At 46.2% G+C, this 21,926-nt stretch overlaps 1 protein-coding gene across 6 annotated transcripts in view; it reads right to left on the bottom strand.

Annotated features, from left to right (window-relative positions):
- Window positions 1–21,926, bottom strand: part of ASIC2 (acid sensing ion channel subunit 2) — a 577,174-nt gene that overhangs the window by 29,957 nt on the left and 525,291 nt on the right. For all 6 annotated transcript variants that reach the window (XM_084496116.1, XM_084496115.1, XM_084496118.1 and 3 more), the window contains exon 2: window positions 18,119–18,269. In XM_084496116.1, coding sequence (XP_084352242.1) covers window positions 18,119–18,269 — 151 coding nt within the window. The remainder of the gene's footprint in view (window positions 1–18,118; window positions 18,270–21,926) is intronic.

Below are 21,926 nucleotides of genomic sequence, written 5' to 3'. Positions count from 1 at the left end.
CCTGTTCAATCCAATACAAGCTCTGCAAAGCGCAGCCGTGATTCATTACTCACCAAGTAACAGAAGGTGTTATAACAAACTACTTTAAGCATATCATCTATTTTTAGTTAAGCATATTGCATTTGCATACTAAATCTGAGGGGCCATATGTCTCAATGTATATTATTAAAAAGCCTCTTACATAATAAACAGGGCAAACCGAGACCAGAGATGTTAAAGCAGTCTTGGTGGACGGTGAGGAGCCAGCAATGAATATTTAAGTTCCTTGCTTCTCTCCCTGTTAGGCTTAAGACTTTATTGTTAGTGTAGAAACAGGCATCTCACAACCTGCTTTACTGGTGGGGTCATGGCAGGGCAGGGAGGGTTGGTGCTGCCAGGTTATGCTGCTTTTATTATTTTATTTCTTTTATTTTTTTTGTGGGGAAGGAACAAAGATCCCCTCCCACCTCTGCATCCTATAGAAATTGTTCATTGCAGGGAAGGGAGGTCATGGGAGGAGGACAGCTGAAAAATGGGATGGGGTTCCCCAGGAGCAGGAGCTGAGATGCTGCCAGGAACATGAAGCAAGGAGAGGAGAAAAGGAGAAATAATTCCCTCTGGTCCCCATGCTGCCACCTGCATCCCGAGCTGGGGGTGCCTGCCCCCCAGGCTGCCCATCTGCTGGCTGTGCTTTGGCAAGCTGTTCCCACTGCAGGAACAGAAACAATTTAAAAAAAAAAATAAAAATAAAAATAATAAAGGACACATTACAAAGGCACAGAAGCAGTTCTTGCACATTCCTCCATCCCCCTCCAGGAGCCTCACCGCTTCCCCCAGAACATCTTGAAATATTAAACGGTCAAAAAGCTGCTGCTAATTTCAGCTCGTATGGGAGCCAGATGGAAGCAGATTTCTATGTGCCCTCGGCTGGGTCCTGGCTCTGCTTCTACCCCTTCATGGGAACATGGATGGACTGCCACTGGGGACACCGGCACACTTTGGAGCCCGGAAAGGGGCTATCTTTAGTGAGAGCTATTGTAGGACATGGTTTATTGAGCTGGAAGTTCTAAGAGGTGCCAGGGAGATCTTCCAGCCCTGAGAATCACTGGTCCATGGGAAATGCCACTGCATCCCAACCCAGGTGGGTGACACCTCTCTGGGAGTGTGGGTTCCACAGGAGCGCATGATAGTCCCAGAGCAGGACAGAAGAAGAAATAGGGAAATTGGGGTGCATATGAGCAAGGCACACCCTCAGCTGCAGTGAGGACCTACAAGGTCCATGCAGGCAGGGATAGGACGGTTGTCAGACAGAGCTGTGCCAGTCCAGCTCCTCTGCAGCAACAGCGCTGAATTTTCCATCCCAGGGGATGCTGCACAGCTCGCACTGCTCTGGCACCACAAATTGCTTCTACTGGTCCTTTATCCTGCAAGGATGAGATTTTCCTCTTAAGCTGAGCATGCACCACCCCAGCACCCACCTGATTTTCTCATTTTGCAGACACTCTGAAGAGTGATAACCTCTCACAACTGTTTATTTCCTGCTGGACCCTCTCTGGGAAGCCTGCAGTAAGAAACTCCCTGCAGGCACCAGGACTCTGCTGCCACATCCCTGCTCTGGGGCCAGTTTTATTCACTTTTGCATCCTTTTGGAGAGAAGCAATTTCTCAGTGCAGAGCCAGGAAGGGTGGGAAAGCTCTGAAGTTACAGTGCAATTAAATAAAATCACTGCTGGTGCAAGGACATTTGAAGACAGGCGCGGGCAGAGAGGTTTTCACTGCTTGGAGAAACCTTGACTCTGCGCCCTGCCTGCGCACACTGACATCACTGGTTATGTCTATTTAATTTGCATTGCCTATAAATGTCAGTGTTTTGAGCGATGTAATTTCAAAGCACTTTGGTGAACTCGGCGACTAAGTAAACACTTATTTTAATGGAAAAGGATGTGTATCAGATGTGTTCTTTGATTACAAAATGCCAGGAAAGAGCTACTCCATCAGCCAGAGTGGGGAAAAAATAACTAAAGCAAAGAAGTATTTCAGTTATATCAGCGAGGGAAATGCTTCTCCTGCTCACGCACTTTTTTGTGGTTTCAAAGTGTTGGCCAGATATACGCAAAAACAATAGCTGACTTTTTTTGGAGGTGGTGGTGAGGAAGGAAACATAAAAAAAGAACCCCCAAATCCCTGCTCTAACGCAGGGAGTAAGCCTTGGTCTCATATCTAAAGCAATGCCTCAACCATTGGGGTATTTTATAGAGATTTAGGATTTTGCTTTTCAACCCAAAACTTGAATCCCAGTGGCACTCATCCATACATTTCCACAAGAAGTTTTGGTTGTTCCACATTTCCTTAGAAAATTCCCCACCGTGTAATTTTTACCCCTTGCAGCCAAATGGGTATTAAATCTCAACAGAAGAAAAACTCTGGGAGCCAGAATAAATTCATATTGCCTATTTGTTAGTTAATTTATCCCATCCTATTTTATAGATAGGGGTTTGTCAGTGCTGGGGTTCCCCACTTGCAAGATTTCTAACATATACTCACCCCGTGCATCATTCAGACACCAAAACCGAACACCTTGCTGACCAGAACAGATTTTTTCCTTATTTCTGTACAGTCCAGGTTTGCCCCATCTGCAGCCCAAAGCATCGCTGCTTCTTTGCGACACCTGCACCTGTCCCCCCCCAAACCTCCATGCCTCCCACCAGTCCCCAGCCCTCTCCTCTTGCGCTGCTGCATATGGAGGGCTGCTATATATAAAAATATTTGCATTGTCTTGTAGCGTGCGGCCCACAGCAAGGCTGGCGGGGCGCAGACAGATCTCATATGGCAGCAGGCAGGCTAATATTTTCCTCTGATAAAAATAACCTGTGAAAACTACATCTTGTACAGCTTAGGGGGACAGCCTACAGAGCTGCAAGGAATTTTGCTGGAAGGGGTGGAAAAAGATAAAATCAGTCAGTGCTGACCTGGAGATTTAAGAAGACTAATGGTGTGTTGATGTCAGAGTTTTTTTCTGAGCTTTTGCAAGGCAAGGTGAGAAAGAAGCAGCACAAGAGAGGGCAGGACGTGAAATAGAGCAGCTGGAGGGAGCACAAGACATAGCTGGACTGGCTGAGATTTTGGGGAGGGAGGTGAGTTTTGCAAGGCAGACAGAGCAAAGGGAATGCTCAGCTCCCTGCTTTTTGGCCACTTCAGAGCAGACCATGGTCACTAGGGTCCCTCCGCAGCCCCTGCGTTATTTTCCACCCCAGCTTTTGGCAGCTGCTTGACTTCTTTAGGTGAGAAATCTCTTTTTGATGGGTAACAGAGGGTTACTCCAGCTGCCAGAGCTTGGTCATGCTGTTCTTCACCCAAACCCACCTTCTCAGGTGCCAACACACACAAAGAAATGACATTTAAAAGCAAAGGTCTTGGTTGGTTAGGGTGATGGTTAGACTTGGGTGATGGTCTCAAAGCTCTTTTCCAGCCTAAATGATTCTGTGATTCTAAGAGAAGCTCGGTAGTGAAACCACATCAGAAATACCACCTTTGGTTCTCGTTGCAGAAGCCAGACCGATGGAGACGGGGAGAGGAGACACCAAAGCTGCTGGGCTGGGCTGAGGAGCGGGGATCCCAGGAGCTGGGAGGAGGCCAACACAGCTTGGGCTGTGCATCGTCTGGCAAGACAGAGCCTAAACACGGATGTGAATCCTCTCTATAAATACAACACAGGCAAACATCAGAAGGGAGCAGAGCATTTCCATTGACAGGAAAATATTTGAAAAAAAAAAAAATCCAAGCTGGATCAACTGACAGTGAATGCGTTTGATCTGGAAATCAAAAGAGCCAACTGGGCTCTGCAGCTCTGCAGAAGCAGCTCCTGCCTGCCTCAGGTTTTCAGGTGGTTTGCACCAATCCTGCTGGAGGTTTCATAACAAGTGGGTTGCCAAACTGTGGTCACTTGCAGATCAGCTCGGCAAAGCACCCTAAAAGCAGACAAAGAGCACCATGCCTCACAAAGGGCTTTCAGACTGTGGATCCATGGGCAGCTTCTTGTGGTGCATGTGTCCCTGTCCCTGCTTTGCTTGCAGGCTGATGGGCACCTCCCAGCTCCTTCCTCTCCATCACCCACAACCAGCATCTGCCTTGCACCGGTTTTTGGAAACCTCAGGCTGCTCCAAGAAGCTTTGGTTTGCCTTCAGTTGCCTGCAAACCTCCCTGCACAACAGCCAAGGAGAAGCACCAGTGCCTTCAAACACTGCAGCTCCAAACAAGGCTGACTCTGTTACAGGGTCTGGAGGTAACATCTCCCCTTAGCCAGGGGAGTTTTAGGTTAGATGTTAGGAAGAAGCCAGGGGAGTTTTAGGTTAGATGTTAGGAAGAACTTCTTCACTGAAAGGGTTGTGAGGCACTGGAACAGGCTGCCCAGGGAAGTGGTGGAGTCACCATCCCTGGAAGTCTTCAAAAGACGTTTAGATGTAGAGCTTAGGGATATGGTTTAGTGGAGGGCTGTTAGCGTTAGGTTGGAGGTTGGACTCGATGACCTTGAGGTCTCTTCCAACCTAGGAAATTCTGTGATTCTGTGATTCTGTGATTCTGTAATGACACCAGTAAATGATTCCTGCTTGCTGAAAACATCTCTGGACTGGAAGCAGACAACTCCCTGATGATGTTTAATGGTTAAAGACTGGAGTTCTCCATCACCCTGGCATGCACAACCGTTGCATAACCGTGCATCGCATGCAAGCCATGCACAACCGTTTGCCCTCTGTACCCTCTTTCTCACCCAGAAAGCAAAACCAGAGGTAGCTGGGTGGTAGGAAAGACCATTGGATTTATGAAGATACAAAGAGGCTGCCTCCCATGCCCTCCTGTCATACCCGACCCCCAAATCTGCATCATAATGCCTTAGAGACCCCACCTCCAACCCCAAAGGGAAGATTTTGCCTCTGGAAACTTCAATTCTTGCCCCATAACGGGGTGCAGAAAGAAGGTCCCTGCATTCATGGGACCTGCTTGCCATCCTTACAGCACCAGCCCTGGGCTTGCATGGGCTACTGTGTGTCGACATCCCACCCTGAGGCAGCAAAATGGCCAAATCCAGCCCCCAGCACCTTGCTCTGCTCCGGTGCAACACCAAACCCATCTCCCTTGGCCGCAGTGGCATGGGTTGGAGCCAAGAGCTGGAGATGTGACAGATCCTGCTCTGACAACTTTGTGGCTTTCCTGAGTTCAGTACTAACTTGTATTGCTGTAGTAATACTTAATTATTGTTTTTACTATTGCAGTATTCATGGCAGCCCACAGAACATCCATACAGACAATCCTGTGAGGCCATTACTATCATTATAGAAATAAATATCTGTACTGAAGGCATTAAGATTAGACACTGAAGATAAATTGTTTCTGGCTCCTGGGACGGGGTATAACAAACTGCTGTGTATCGTCAAAATGTGTCAATTTTTCCCATGGGAACATGCTCAGATAAGAACTTGCAGCATGATAAATGCATCTCCATTGGGGTATCGCTGAAATAAACAGGATTTTTGCCATTTTTTCCCATAATTGCCTCCAATATTCCTCGTGCCAGGGTTACAGTGCAGAGCTGGTTTAGCTCTATATGCAAATTAGATTGAAGGAAGACCTGTGTGACCTGACTGCCTTGGAGGAAGAGGCTGCTGAAGTGATGGAGAGAGGTCTCCAGCTCCAGTGAAGCTAGAGATTACAGGGAGCAAACTGGGAGGATCTTCTGCCTACCTGTGGGGATCAACAGCCTGAGCTGAACTGGGACTTCATACATGTGCTGAAGCATCCCCACATAAATTAGCCTGGGGAGGATGCATAAGTAAAAGGCCAGCACATTGCACACAGCCCTGCGGGGCTCAGGACTACTAGAAAATTTGTTTCTTACCTGAAAGTGAGCTTTTGAAACAATGTGAGCAGTGCTGGTACTTTCTCCTGGAACAAAGGGAACCAGATCACATGGAATATGAAGCTGGTTCAGAACCCTTTTTCTCCAGGCTCCTGTGTGAATACATTGCCTTTCCTTTGCATTCCTGAGTGAATACTTTGCCTTTTTTCTTTTGCCTTTCCCAACGAAGAAATGCACTTCTGCCTTCAGCTAACCTGGGTACCTTTCAGGATCTATGCAGGGCTGTTTCACAGCAGAAACAGCTTTTCCATACATGCTTCCAAAGATGCCTTGTTTTGGTGTTGGAAAATCAATGAGAATTGCAGCCTGGCTTTGGGGCTCTTGCTAAAATGACTTAGGTCTCGCATAAGCCACAGCAGCGCGATGCTCAGGGACAAGCGACACCATGAAATGCTCTGCATGTTTACCCAGCAAGCACATGGCACATGGCCGTTCCTGGGGGAATTGTTGCCTGGCTTTTCTCATGCTGACCTTGCACTGGAAGGAGACTTTTCCTTTCCTACATGTGCATTTGACAGAAGGCAATGGCAATTGCTTCCCTTCTCTGCTGTTCACACTCTCCAAAATATTTGAGTAACGACATCATGTAGTATAATTTGTCACTTGGCCAAACTCCACAGATGGCATTTCCCTTTCTAATCTTTATAAGCTTCTCCTTAAATAGTAGTAGTGGAAGTAATAACTACAACAAAAATATTAAACCTGATAAAACACAGTTGCAGCCCTCTTTCATAGAGCTTCCCAGTTTCTCAGCATGTTTGGTAGCAAAATAGACATTGGTGGTGGCAGCATGCTAAAACCAACCCTAGATAGACCCAAAATACTTTTGTTGTTGTTGTTGTTCAACCCCTCCCCCCTCACTGGTAATGATGCCTCTGCATTTCACACTGCTCAATAACAGCTCATTTTTATCGCCGCATGGCTTTGCAATCTCATTCTGGTGTCCACTGAGCAGGAAAGCCATCCAGCCCCATCAACAGCCCTGTCTTGGCACGTCATCTTGCCAAAAGAGGAGAGCAGCCTTCAAAGCATTAGAAACATGTCCTGATAAGACAGCAGGAAGATGCCAACATGCCAGCAGCCCTCCACTACCATACCGCATGCATCGCCCTGCCCAGGGAGGCCACCAAACCCAATGTCCTGCCCCAGGACTGCACCACGCCAGTTCCAAACTCCTCCGCCAGGTTGTCATCTAACCTATCGCTAAGCCACCAGTGAAGACAGGGCTCCCTCACTCCTTCACCAGCACAAGGGGCAGCAGGAGAAGGCACCTTCCAAGGCTGCACCCAGCATCCTTCCCCCCCAGTCATGGTCCCATGTCCTTCACTTCTGAACCACAGCCTGTCCCTCTCTCCTCACCTTAGTCCTTCCCATACCTGAGAACAGGGTTTCCCTTTTGTCCTCTCTAAACCAGACAGTGCCAGATCCTTCCCTGTTTCAACCATCACTAGTGAAGCCCAGCACCGCTGCAGGTAAGTCTGGGCAGCAGCACACCTTGTAGGGCAGCAAATGCCAAGACCCAACAGCAAGGTCCCCTCAGAGACCCAGCAGAGCTAACCAAGCCCTTGAAACACTTGAGCTTCTTTATTCCTCTTCGTCTTCCCTCTGCACATTCAACCATTACGGATCTATGAACACAGAGGTGGAAACGACTCCTTGCCAGCTGATTGATGAGCTTTGACTTTCTGCCCTCCTTTTGACCTCTATAAAAGCTGAATAATTAATCACACTTACTTTTTTTCCCCTCTGCTCCTCTGTTCTGCTCGGTCAGTCTTTGCCCACACTCCAGCTATCCAGGAGCACACTCTGGATGCTCTTTGCCATCTGTGATTCCTTCAAGCACTTTGCATTCTTGCAATGAGACACAGCGTGACCAGAGACAGCTGTGCTCTTAGACACAGAGCCAGGGGTCTGCCTTGAGCATATTTAATCTAATAAATGTGCAAGGAGAGAGCTGTAACTGAAAGGACAGTGAAAACTTGGTGATGCTGCCAGATGACAAAAGGAGGAGATGAAGAAAGGAGCAGCCACCAAAACTGGCAGGAAAACCTGCTGGGCAAGTGAAATGCTTCTAGAGCAGCTAAAGGAGGTGAAAAACCCTCCCACTACCATCTCAGCACAGATTTACAGCACACGGGGACTACAACAGTTTGCCTTAGGAAGTGCCTGAGGTCTCCAATGTCAACCAGAGCCCCTGTCGCTCAGGCTGGACAAAGTCAGAGCAAGAGGATGATCCCAGCACCAAAGAGATTATTGAAATTAAATGTAATTAGCACTTGCAAGAGACTTTTATCTTCAAAGAGCCTTATAGCTACGAAATCTCCCGGTACCTCCCTGGGATGGATTAATATGTGCTAAGCTCTTCATTTTCCAGGAGGGAAACAGAGTTGAATGGTCTTGACTTGAATGGTCAAGACCAGAGAGGATGGTAATGATTACCCTCCTCTAAAACTGGTGCATGCCACAGTGTCCCCAAACCTCACCAGCATCACTGATATCTCACTGCCATTGCACAGAAAAACTAATAATATTAATAATAAATGGATGTTTGTAGGTACCTCTGCAGCTCCTGGGACAGCAAAGGCTTAACCTGCAGACAGCAGTCCCTGACCCTTGCTGCCTTGGTGTGAGCCACCCAGGCACCATCCCATAGCCACAACATCACACATGCCCAGCCTCTTCTGTCTCCTCGACCCCAATGAATTCTCGCTATTTTGAGTGCTCATCTCAGCTAAGGACGCTTAACTTCACATGCCAGCCAGAAAGACTCGAATGAAAGCTGCAGCCTGAAATGCATACTTAATTGTGATGCTGCATGGCATTGCTCTGTAACACAGATCTGTCAGTTTTAGGTGTCTTATCTCTGCTTTACCAGATCTTCCAAAGTTAGTTTCTAATTTTTGTTCCTTTAGTTTTGCCTTAAATGAAGACTTCCAGACTTTCGGTGGTTGATTTTTTTATTTTTATTTTTTTTTTTCCATTTAGGAGAAGCTTTTTAAGTGTCTAAATCCCTTAAAGGTTTCGCTAAGTCACTAATACATATTTACAATCTTCAGTTCAATAACATTATGTGACTGGGGACATCTGACTGTGCTTGCTAATGCCAACCCTATGGAGGATAAACTCTTTTCTTTTTAAGCAGAAGCATAATAATAGCAGCAGCTTTCCCAGCCACATCTCAACTTCCAAGCACATATGTGTCCATGCAGGGGTCTTGGTGCTGGGAAAGGAAGGTATGCAATACCTGCAGCAGATAGGCACTATGCCTTGCGCTGTGATTTTATTTTTGTAAGTCTGGGTCTCTCAGGGTAACCCTAACTGCCAAGTCAGCACAGGTTGGACCTAGAGGACACTGCTTGTTGCACTGGGATGGGTCAAAATTCACTCCTTAGATGAGACCATGAGCCAGGACTTCAGCATCAAGCTCACGTCAGGGACCAAGGGGACAGATGGACAAAGTATGGGGATGCTACAGACTTGTCTGTGTACCCGGTAAGGAAATCCTTTGCAAACAGCCCACACATTTCAGTCTCGTGCTTGCTCACTGGCAGCCAAAGCTGCTGAGATTGTAATGGCTGCAAAGCATTGTTTTTGGCTCCAAAACCCTAAAGACTGGCTAACAATCAACATTTCCCACAATTATTAGAGCAAACAACCATTGGATTTTAATACCAAGATGAAATCTCTCTTCCCCCAGATTGTTGCCTCTCATCCCACAAGGCATGTTAGACAGCCAACATTAATCCTTGGGGCAAACTGAGCGTACATCAGACCCTAGACAATCTGCTGGGCACATGGAAATAGCAGTACCTGCTGCACTGCAGAAGAGAAAAATAGCTTTTCCAACAGCTGTGACCATTCTCTCCAGCACCACGATAACATCGAGAGGCCCCGAAGAGCAATTCACCACAAGCTGGAGCATATTGGTTATATGACAACCTTAATGACACCGTCCAGATGTAAGAACCTGAGTAACCTTTGAGCTGCCTCTCTCTGCTTCAGCGCTATTCATGAATGTGCTCAGGCAAACATAATTAATTTTTAGTGGCAGCCTAATTTTGTGGATGCTCTGGTTGTCAGGAGCTGGCAAAGCTGGAAATAATGCTGACCTTTTCTCCATGGGAAACCTAGCTAATTGAACAAATTCTTGCTCTCATTAGGAAAAGTTCCCAAGATCAAGCAAAGCACAGAACATTTTATACCTCCCTTTAGGTGACACCAACCTGCGTCCTAAAGGTCAAGCTGCCTCTTCATGAGTTGATGAGAGATTGGATCTGAGCTCGTTTCCTATTGCAAAAAAAGCAGCAAGTTCTGGCCCAAACCCCTCTCAGAGTTATTTATACTCAAGGCCACTGCTACTTTATAGGTACCGTTTATCTCCTTGGACATCTGAGACTTCAGCAGGATGAATCAACCCTGTGTCACTGGGGCTTCTTCTACTGCCTTGGCTACATATTGCTGCCTGGCAATGCCAAATCATACACATCACTTCAAATAAAGCAGCGTCCTCCCTTTGCAGTACCAACTGCAGGTCAGCAGAAGTAGCTTTATGGTAGCATTTAATAGATTATGTTTAGCAAGATGGGATTTGTGCACAGGAAGCTCTACTTCATTTAGCAGAAAGGATCGTAAGCAGCGAGGACAATTTGACTCTGTAAGGATGGGTTTGGTGTCACACAACAAATTACTCTCCTAGCACTGTTATGAGAAGTGCCCTTGCTCAATCTTCTCTGTTGCTTTTACAGGCTTTCACTGCAGGTCGTAATCTGAAGTACTTCTGGCACTGAGACATGTCTGTGCAGGTTCTGAACACACCTATTAGGACCAGTCAATCTTGCAGTTTAATAAGGAACACAAGCTTCTCCCTTGGTGATGGGCAGGTATCTAGTTTACAGCATGTGAGTCCATTCATGGCTGTCTTGACTTACTTGGATTTCGATTTTGTGCCGTTCTTGGGCTCTATGCTCTTGCAAAAGCTGCAATCCAATGTTAGCCATAAAGCACAGGAACAAATAGGCAGCAAGCTCAGCGCACAGCCCTCTCTGCTGCCCCTTGCCAGTACACAGAAGGAAAGACAGAGCAACACTGTGAGCTCAGAGAGCACTTCTGGGCTGCTCCAGGCTCTTGGTGGCACAGAGGAACCCCCCCTGAGCACACACCAGTGTGACAGAGCCAGGCACAGCTGCACTGGACAACACACCATGAAAAAATCCCCATGGGTTCAGACTTTGGGTTAGGAGAGGTAGCTTTGCAGCCCTGTGCCCAGCTGAGAGCAAGGCAGCATGCTGCCTTGTATTGTGAATTTTAAATGTCTTTTTGGTCTTTCCTCCTTCCAGAGGGAGCGGCATTTTGTCTGCCTGTGCAGAACGGTTATGGGCGCACACACACACAGTTTGTTAAGCAGATAGAGAAATGGCCCTGGGATGAAAAGAGCTGAAGGAATGCAAGTTACTCCTGTACACACCTTGTCTTCCTTCCTTTTCTTTTCCTTTTTTTTTTCCTCTTCCTTTTCTTTTTTTCTGCTCCCCCCTCCCTTTTTTTTTTCTCTAATTGATAATCAAATTCTATTGAGAACCTACCCTTACAAAGCAAAGGTTCACCTGCAAAAAAGCTGCCTAAGGCAGCCACGGCTGCGTGCAGGAGGCAACTGCTGGCAGTAGCCCTGTAATGAAAAGGAAAGGGCAAAAGCTCTGAGAAATCCTGCTGTCAGCACTAGCCACAGACCTTTAGCAAGTGTATTCCCATTTGAAAATGTGCTTGGGATTTTGCATGCATGTGCCTGCTCAATATCCCAGTACAGCCTAATGGCTGCCCACGCATTACCGATCCAGTGCCATAGCACACCTTCCTCCCATGGTGCAAGCCTGCTGCTACCCATCACTTCTTCCATTTCCAGGTCATTTTCTACCTATTTTGCATGTACAGATCAGCTCCTTATGGGTAATAATTACTCCACTTCAAACTACACAAGCTGTGAATGAAGCTGACGCACAAACCCTTGTCTTTTTCCTTCTCCCCAAGCCTCACGGTGAGAGCTGGTGGCTCAAAGCCTGCAGACGATTCCCCATGGTGTAAATCCAACATAGCCCCGCGGTCTGCAATTGTGACCAGTGGAGGACGGGCTGCCTCCTCCTGCAGCTGCCTCATGCTTGACTTCAGATGCTGGCTAAGCAAGTAGGCCTGAATTTATGATGAACCGCCACTAATCATATTAATATACACAAGTAAATTACAGAGACTGCTTTGTGCCTCTCCACAGCTGGCAAATCCAGTGCTGCAGGGCTCAGGCTTATTAATGTGCCATGCACAGAGGTTGCACAGCAGGAGACCAAGGTGCTGGGGGTTAGGAGGCTTTGGGGAAAGGGGAGAGACATCCGACCCCTGAGGTGCATTGTCAACTTTCCCTCCCTGCTGTAAAAAACTTTGCAGTGCAGCAGAAACAAGGTTCCACAAGGCCCCTCTCTGCAGCACGGAGCTGCTACTTAAATTTGTTGTGCCTGGCACGAAATCTAGAGGGCAGGGAAATCAAAGAAACCATGGAAACGCTCTCCAATTGCGCCAGACTCAGTAAACTTTGCAAAATGAATTTTCGGGGTTGGCAGCAGTGGCCTCCAGCCACCTGGGGCTTCCCTCACCCGTTCCAAGTCCTCTCTGCAGCAGGAGGATCCAGAAGGGATCTGGGCTTTTGTGAGCAAGGAGGAGAACAGCCCCGGCTTGAGCCAAAAGCATCGCCATGGTGCTGCTTGCAAGGAGTGAATGCGGATGATTTGTGATGCACATCCCTTTGACAGATGCCCAGAGCAACCCAAACCACTGGAGATGCTGCCTGGGAGGCACCCATCCCACTACAGACCTCAAAACCCAGAGCAGGCAGCAGATCCCCCAACACATCCTTGCTAACCTATTCTACAACAGAAAAAAATCCACCAGAGAGACACCTTATCTAAAACGTGAGCTGCACATGGAGTGGGGAAGCAAGGCTTGTGCTCGTGTTGGCACAATGTCCCAGAGCACATCTGCTCTGCATACATCCCACCCTGAGCCGATCCCCAGGGAGATGCAGCCGGAGGAAGGTGGGATGGCTCCACCACTGTATTTACCCCCCTCTAGCGACTCCATGAGGACCAAAAGAGCTCTTCCCAGAACAACCAGTGGCAGAAAATGTGTCTGAGCTACCTTCTGAAGCATTAGGGCTTGTGTGAAGACCCCGATTCAAAATGAAAGCCATGCTAATTCAATTTATTGAAATTCAATTTGGGAGAGGAAAGAGATCTGCTGAATTAAGGTGGCTTTAATGAGGAAGAAAGCAGTGGCATGGAAATTTGATGCCACTGAAACTACCTGCACCTCTGGGTAATTTGGATGAATGTTGCAGACGTGCAGCTCCCCCCAGCACAGAGGGCGAGCATCCGATGCCTCGGGCATGGCGCAGGCTGGTACCCGAGCCTCCATCCATCATTTAGTGTCAGGGGTTAGAAGCCAGGCATCCACTGGGCCATAACAACGTTACAAGACCCCATTGGGAAGCAAAAAATGCATTGCAACACTGCCAGATGTGCAGGGAAACAGGCTCGAGATTTTTCCTCTGCATGACCTAGATGAAAAGTCTTGCTTGTAGCCTGTGTTTTTCTGAGTTAAATAACAGCAGCCTATAACACTACATGATCATTTCCTAAGTGGATTGAAGCCTCAAGCTTTATAGATTTCATGCTTCTTTTTAGTGCCATTTTATACTGCATTTCTCATTCTTTTTTTTTTTTTTTTTTTTTTTTATTCAGCATGTTACTTGATTAATAAGTATGAAATGTTCATCGTTATCCGACAATTCCTGAAACACAAATGCAGAACTCTTTGATTGCATTTCTTATTTACAGCCCTGTAGCCTGAGTGATTTCCAATTTACTGTACTGCTATATTAGGTCAATATATAATACCTTGGGCCACTCCAGAAAGATTAACCACAAGTGAATTCCCTTTCCAATCAAATAGTCACTGTTATAAATTAGAATTTCTTTTACTGTGTTTGATTGCATTTCTGCCACTTTCCCTACAAAGCACAATAAAACAAACACCTTCTGCATCCTCACCAGTCCCTGGCACCTACTCCAGCAGGATCAAGATGTGCAGCCACGGTATTTGGGAGACTTGGTGCCATATGAATGACTGGCTGCAATTTCCACCTACACCACCCAGAGCCTGTGGCTTGCTGTATCCCCATCAGTTACTGGAAAGAGTTTTCTCTGATATACTTTTTTCCATCTTATATTTTACATTCATGCAGGGTTTTTCTTGTTTGCATCATAATTCCCATGGGATAGCATGATACCTGGAATACTTAAGGTTTTCTGCAAAACACACAAGTGATGTGAAGACTTCAGCCACAAATTATTTTCCCACTCTTTCCCTTTCTAGTAACTTCACAATTACAGTAAAATGCTAGAAAATATAATTCCTAGAAGTGCAAAATTCAGAAGACAATGATTTCTAGCTCTTTTTATCTTCTTTTTTTTTTTTTTCCATGTACCTCATGATTTTGACATTTATGACACAATATTTTTGCACACCCAAAGATGGCAATGCTGCTTGATGCCATGACATCCAGACAGTCAAAATACCCTTTCTTTGCTCTGGAAAATCAAGACTGAAGCAGTCTGTGTGCACTTGCTATTCCAAAATTAGACTGCACATAAATCTAACATGTTCAAATAATGGGCTTGCAAATGCACACAGTCAAGCAAAAGGTGTATTTTTCTAATAAGAGCAACTTGTTAGACAAGTTATTTCAGCTTCCCAAGATATTAATGGATACTCAGTAAAGGTCTTTTTAGAATGATAATACACTTCATTTTGTTTGCCAAGTTGGTAACAATTAAATCACTTTTTGGATTACAAAGCATATGCCAATGTGACATGGTGGCAGTAGCTCCTGGAGCAGCCCTATCCCAAGCTATGAACCAATATTTTCTGTCTTAGTTTCTTATTTGAATTGCAAAGAACAGTCTAAAGAAGAAAGCAGAGATCCTGAGGCATGCAGCCAGAAGCAAAATGAGGATTTTTGAGTCCACACATGGGCTATTTTCCTAAGGGGTTGTGATGAAGAAGGCTTTTTTACGGTATCTCCACACCCAGACCAAAAAGCGAAGCGGTTATGGGACCAAATACAGACACCACTGATTGAACTTTGCATTAAGAAAAATCAGCCCAGCACCCAAAAGAACCACTACTGCTCTGTGACAATGAGGTTAAGAGGAACCCAAGGTGCAGAGGAAAGGTCCTGCGGGGTGCCCTGGCCATGGTTTGGATGGAGAGGCAGTGAACCGGGGCCTGGAGAGCCCTTCGAGTGTGGCTGTTTTCTATGGGGCAGACCCTCAGGGGATGCACAAGTCAAGGCCACCACGACGGGTCAGGGAAACACATTTTTTTCCACGTGAAGGTCTCCCTGAGGTGACAGAAACTGGCCAACCTTCCACATCCCTGAAGCCCTTCATGAAGAGCCAATGCCATAAACGGGACTTGGAGCAGCTCGCTGGGCTGCAGGTGCTGATGACTCAGGGAAAACTCAGATCAAAGTGGTATGGCCAGCTGGGGGAGGAAATAGTCTCAGCAGCCCTATTTGATGGATGCTACAAAAGTTGCAATCTGGAGATAAAAGGTTGAGTAACTCAACCTCACTGTCAAAGAGGAAACTAAAGAGCACCTGCTGGGCACGGGATAGCTACAGGGGAGACAGCAACAAAACCAGTCTGTAGAAATATCTGAAGAGCTAAACATAAGGACTGTGCAGACAGTTTAGGTTATAATGGAGATATTAACTCACTGGGAAGAAGATACTCAACTCCTTCCATCCTGGTGATATCCCCATGCCTACCCACAGCCTTGGCACTGCAACACGCAGGTCTCTCCCTGCGTCTGACCCCATACCTCTCCATAGCACGAGCTGACACTCCCCACTACGTGCTGTGTTCTAGACAAAGCTTTTCACTGGAGAGCCAAGTTTGTACAGTCCCAGTGGTGGCAGCTGAGGAGATTTAATTCCAAATACATTTACATTATTATGCAAATATTTGGAAATCATCAACTCCTTCACTTACCTGCTAAGAGCTGAGTTAAGAGTTTCCATGGGAACAGTAACTATTAACCACTATAGTTAATATTTTTATTCTGGTAGTGTCCAGAGAGCCCAACAAAGGCTGAAGACAGCTTGTACAAGATGCTGTATGAATGTGGAGGATGAGAAAGTCTCTTGTTGGAAGGCAAAGATTAATGTTTTATGAGCTTCAATGACAAGTATCAGTTCTACCTGGACCTGTAAAAACACAGCCAAATCTGCTCACAACAAGTCCAGGAGCTTCACCTACACCACTTAACTAAATTGAGAGCCCTATTCATATTGTTTTGACTTGAATCCTATTGCACTTCATGGTCAAGTATTGACCTTAATAGATAACCTAGCTCAATCCAGAGCTTGTAACATCAGCCCAGTTCCAAGGACATGACAATCTTCTGCATGCTTCTGGTCTTCAACTGAGTACAACTTTAAGTTAAATACATGTGAAATCAGCAGCGGTGAGGTCATGAAGGTGAAGGACATCATCAGGGGTGTCTTGAAAATCAATAGGGTATATTGATTTTCACACGCTCTGGCCAGCACGTGATCAAAATTCAAGTATGTACTCAAGAAACCATAAAGTCTACAAGATTTTTTTTTGGGGGAAAAAAATATATATATATATATATATATATATATATATATATATATATATGTAATTGTGAGGTGTTTTTTTTCCCCTTCAGGTTTCAAGTCTGCAACCACAGCCATGTTTCAAGCACCTCTGCATGAAATTTGCCTGAAAAGAGCAATCAGAAGCTGCTGTCCCACCTAGCCTCTGTATAATGGATATGCTCATGGATGTGGAGGTACCAGGCTGGAAACCTCCTCCCCACCACCATAGGCAATGCTGCCTGGCTTCCCTGCCAGGTGGGAAGAGCAAGACCCTCCCTCCTCTCTCATCCTCCCAGTTTATTTTTCCACATACCCTTATCTTTCTTTTTTATAATGAGAGTCTGGTTTACCCAGCTGCGACTAATCCACCTTTCCCAGCACTGCAGTGATAGAAAAGCACAGCTCTAAAAGTAGCGCGTTTCTGCATGGGCTCCTCCTGAGAAGTCCAAAATGCAGCTACAAAAAACGACCCTAAAGTGAGGATGGGGTAACACAAGGTCTGTGTCACCATGGGAACTTCAGAGGGATCCTAAACTCAATAAGGCTCATGGTGTGGTTGTCTGAGCCTGTTAGATCCGGAAGCCATTGATGTGGTTGTCTCCTCTCCCCAAGGGCTGCCCAAGGCAGTCTGTAGGCGATAAAACTTCGGAGGTGGAAGATGTACTTCATCTTCTCACTATAGCTGTGAACCCATTTTGCCTTTAAGAGGACAAGACTTCAAACACATGCAACAAGTCAGAAATTATTATCTCAAATCACTATCTCCACCCTCTCACCCAAGCCAGATCAGGCTGACTTTGAGTATGAGCTACAAAGCGGAAGGCAAAGCTCTTGTTATATGAAGCTGTGCAGTTGTAAGTGATTGATAGGACTGTGGGAATCTGTTTAAATCCTAAGAATTAAACACCACACAAATACATTTTAAGTTTTGAATGAATGCAGCCAACTCTCCTCTTTGCTACTTAACAGAAGATTAAAAGGTGCTTGAAGGGGCTCACAGGAGACCTGTCAGTGAGCACAGCCCCCTGGTCCACCCACACAGCTGCAACCCAGGCAGACAGAAATTAGGGCAATGACCTTCCCTAAATTTCAAGGAGAAAAACACAAAACCTAGAGGTCGACCTTGAATGTGGCCTTCCAAAATGCCTTTCTAGGGAAGAGGAATGTACTGGAGTATCTGAAGCAGACACTACGCCTCTCATCAGCCATAAGCAACTTAACCTGCCCCAGGACAGGTGATGGGGCTTCCCAAAAGACAAGACCCCTCTTTGGTGCCAAGACACCCAAGTTCAATGCTTATGACCTGAGCTATGGAAATGCTGGTCCCTACCACCAGACACAGACATTGAGAAGAAAAGCAACTCAGTTCTGTACAGCCTGGTGGCCTCTTCCTTTGAAGAGTTATTTGGTTTAGACACTGACTGTGAAGGCTGGGGTGGGAAAATCTTTCCCCACAAAAAAAAAAAAAAATACATTTGTATTTGCAGAAAAAGAAACTCATACCTGTTTCTCCCCATATTGGCAAATATTCATCCTGCTGTATGTCTAGCATGATTTCCAGTCCATTGCCTGTCCCACCCTTAACCGTGGTAAGAAGAGGCCGTCCTTCTTCTCCTGAGTTAAACATGTAGCATTTCCCGTATTTTGTAAACACCTGTAAGGAGGAAAAAAGACAAAGACCCATATAATAAATGCCTCTTTCCATCCAAAGGTGGGCAGGACAATGAGGAACATCCATGTGCTGTGGCTCAAAGGGAAATATCTTCTGATAAATCTACCCCAGTTTAATAACGTAGCATATTGTGTCCTCTTTACAGAAAATAAAGGATGGAGAAAAGAAAAAGACGCTTTAGAGCAGTGAACACATGACTTCATCTGGTTGCCCAATCCTCATCATGTTCCCTCTCCAAGAAACACAGGCACAGGATGTATTTGAGCTTGTACTAAAATACAGCACAATTCCCCCATTTTGTGCTCCACCCACCCCGACTGTATGCTCATCACTGCAGGGGTAGAACCTTTCTCCCCAGTCCCCAGGGGATGCATGGGCTGTCTCCGAAGCCCACCCTGACTCCAAGAAGATCCAGCAGTCCCTGTGCTGATGTCCCTGCTGACCCCTGGCAAGTTAGAGACAAGCAGCACAGAAGCTCTGTGAGATGAGTGGATCGGGAGAGGTAGGAGCTTGCAGGACTGTCTGGGTAGACACTTGCTATGGAGTCATCTCACTTGCACCAAATATCAAACCCCGTAGGCACAGGTCATGCCCACTGCTTGGTACCCAGGGGAAAATGGGAATGATTCCTGCAATCTCCAGACACCAGAAAAATGCAATATCCTGTTTATCTTCACTCCACCACTCCCCAGGCAATCCCTTGATGGGGATTCAGCTGGCCCCATGCTTGGGTTCAGCAACATTCAGCAATTCCCCCCCACCGCACATCACAGCTCTCAGCACTGGCCTGAGACAGGGACCATGAGGCACCTTCGAGTCGCCCCTCGCAGTCTTGGAAAGTCTGTCTTGGCAATCAGTAAGCAACCGGCAAACGTCGCTAATGAATACTCAGACTAAAGGGAGCACAAGAGCAAGCGGCACACTGGCAGTAGTCCCATCTGCCTCGGCAGAAATCATCAGTTGCTAATGCATTTGCTGAGATCACACGACCCCAGGATGATTCATAAAGCTACACAGAAGCTGGAGTCATCATCAATTTATTCCTATCAAATATTGACATATGCCTTATAAAGCGCAGCATCAGGGAAGCAGGTGAAAAGAAAATGAGGCTATGGTGGAGCATGAAATCATACTCAAGTTAAAAAACTCCAATTGGAGCAAAAGGGACACAGAGAATACAAAGCGCTTGCGGGAAAAAACATGCCCTTTTAAAAAGATTTTACCAGAGTGAAAATCTCTTTTTAATACTTGACTGACCTATTAAACCATTCAAGCTGGAAACATAATCTGAACAATAGTAAGCCTGTGTTAGTAGCCAGTGCCTGTAGATGGGTTTTCCCAGATAGGCTGTAAAGACAGAAGTCACAAATTTCTAATTAGGATAGCTTAAAATACAGGAAGAAGAAAACCTACATTAGTGAAAATCATGGGAAAACAAGCAAGCTTATATATAAAGCAAAGCGCACTGTAAATGCTGAATAAGGATTTAGATTCTGATGCACCCAGAGCAGCCTTTAGCCAAATAAATCCAGGCAATTTTATAGGGCTTTTTATATTGCCCTTTGCAGCTGTAAAATTCTAAGTATAAAACTTCCATTTAGGGCATTTTCATCCAACAAAAAGCGACAGGGGTCCACGACTCACTTTGGCTGCACTTCTGCAAGCCCCGCCACAGAAAAATAAATCAAACTGAGCTGAAAAGGAAGGGGCTTTTCCCATCCCCTCCACCTTCAGGAAGCAACCATCAAAGGTAACAGCGAGTCCCCGGGACAACCTGAGACACAGCTTAAATCCAGCATTGACATCACTCCCAGGACTACAAGGAAATGTTTCCAAGGAAGTCCGGTCATTTTCTGCTGCTTATTAGGGCTGTCATTAAGCACCAATCCTCACAAAGGCTCCTGACGCATATCTGCCCTTTCAGCTCTGCAGTACCTGTGGTTTTGTACAACCAAATAGTGCACCAGAGTCATGACTATGATACAGAGAACAGTCCTAACAAGGAATTGGGTATCTTTGCTGAAGTACCTACAGCATGAAAACTTTGGGGTCACCACCAGGCTTAGCAGCTAAGCAAAGAAGTGGTGCTTCAGAGGAGACCAACAAGGGACACATCAGTAAACAGCAAGGACCAGGAAGGATGTATAGAGCAAAACAGCCAGGGAGGAGGACCCACTGTCCTACATGATGCTAAGATTTGTTTCAGGGCTTTTCACTCCTTTGGACCAACTTGAGCTTGGTCCCATGTCCACAGGTGCCACATCTTCCCACTAAGTTTCCTCCATAGGGAGTTGAGCCCAAGATGGCTACTCAATGCAAAGCAAATCACAGTAAGTGGAAATGGTTGGGAGATTTGCTCCCAAAGCTCACTCCTGATCTGACTAAATCCCACGCAGATGCCTCCAGTGAGGATGTGAGCTGGCTGCATGCTGCTCCCACCACTCGCAAACAGTAGCTCTCACAGGGAGAGCACTACCAGGCCTGAAAAGCACTGAGAAGTGAAAATGAAAGAATAAACTGAGGTTGAGGAATAAGAGCCTTTCCCTGCAGGATAAGATTCTCAGGGAACCTAGGGGAAAGGCAGCCCTACAGCACGTATGGCAATGTTGGTGCTGAAACAGCAACCAGGGGATGCCTTCAGGCAGTCTTCTGCTAGACTTGGCCCTGCAAAAAGCCCAGGCACAAAGGAGCCATAAATTCATCTATCAACCAAGGAAACAAGCAAAGACCAGAAGATGGGACAGGAAGAAGAAAAAGGAAAGAAAGCAACACTGCAGCACTGCACCAGGATACCCTGCCCTGCCTATGTAGGAGCACCTCTTGCTAACTCCTGCACCCAAAATACAGCTGCAGCAGCCAACACCACTGCACACAGCAGGACACGCCCACACCAGGAGCTTCACCCCCGCATGCAAACCTCATGCAAACCTCTTTGTGTCCCAGGAAGCACACTCCACCCACCCTGCTCTCCCACGATGCTGCATGGAGCATGGGTCAGCAGCACCGCTTGGGGGGGAACTGTGGAGAGTAGCAGGCATTAAATAGAGCTTCAGCGGGTTTATTTTTCCTCTGTGGTACATATCTCATGTGGTGTCCATACCCCACTGCTGGCTGCCTTCTGCCTCAAGCCCCATGTGAGCTCTTTCCACCACCCATACCTCTCTTGAGAGCCTCAACCACAAGACTTTCCACCTCTCCCTAAGCAACTATAAAAGTCTATTTATATCAACATTTAAAAAAAGCATTGCCAAATTCAAAAATCCATACACATTCATTTCACTTCATATTCAACAGGGCTGTGCTGTTCCTGACCTTCTCACCCTTGCTATAAAAGATTGCTTAGGAAGATAAAGCTTTTTCAGTAGATTCTCTTGATTTCAGGATCTTTTTGGCTCCCTGATAACAGGGCACGGATTTGGAAGGATTCAGACCATTATCGAATCACCTAGATAAAAGGATAGAGATGTTTGGAAAGGGTAACATCACAGTTAGTAGCTGTTGTGGTACACCCGAGACAGTAAACATGAGCCAAACAAGAATGATTTAACCTCAGTGCATTTGTCTTAGGGGAAAACAGCGCTTCATGTTGTTATTAATGTTTTAACTCAAAATGGAAAAGAGACCCAGCACAAGCCAGAA

This window comes from Aythya ferina (genome assembly GCF_964211825.1).
Source record: "Aythya ferina genome assembly, chromosome: 23".
In the NCBI taxonomy this organism is placed as follows: domain Eukaryota; kingdom Metazoa; phylum Chordata; class Aves; order Anseriformes; family Anatidae; genus Aythya; species Aythya ferina.
The sequence above is the reverse complement of the archived record's forward strand: the minus strand, read 5'-3'. Positions and strand labels throughout refer to the sequence as shown.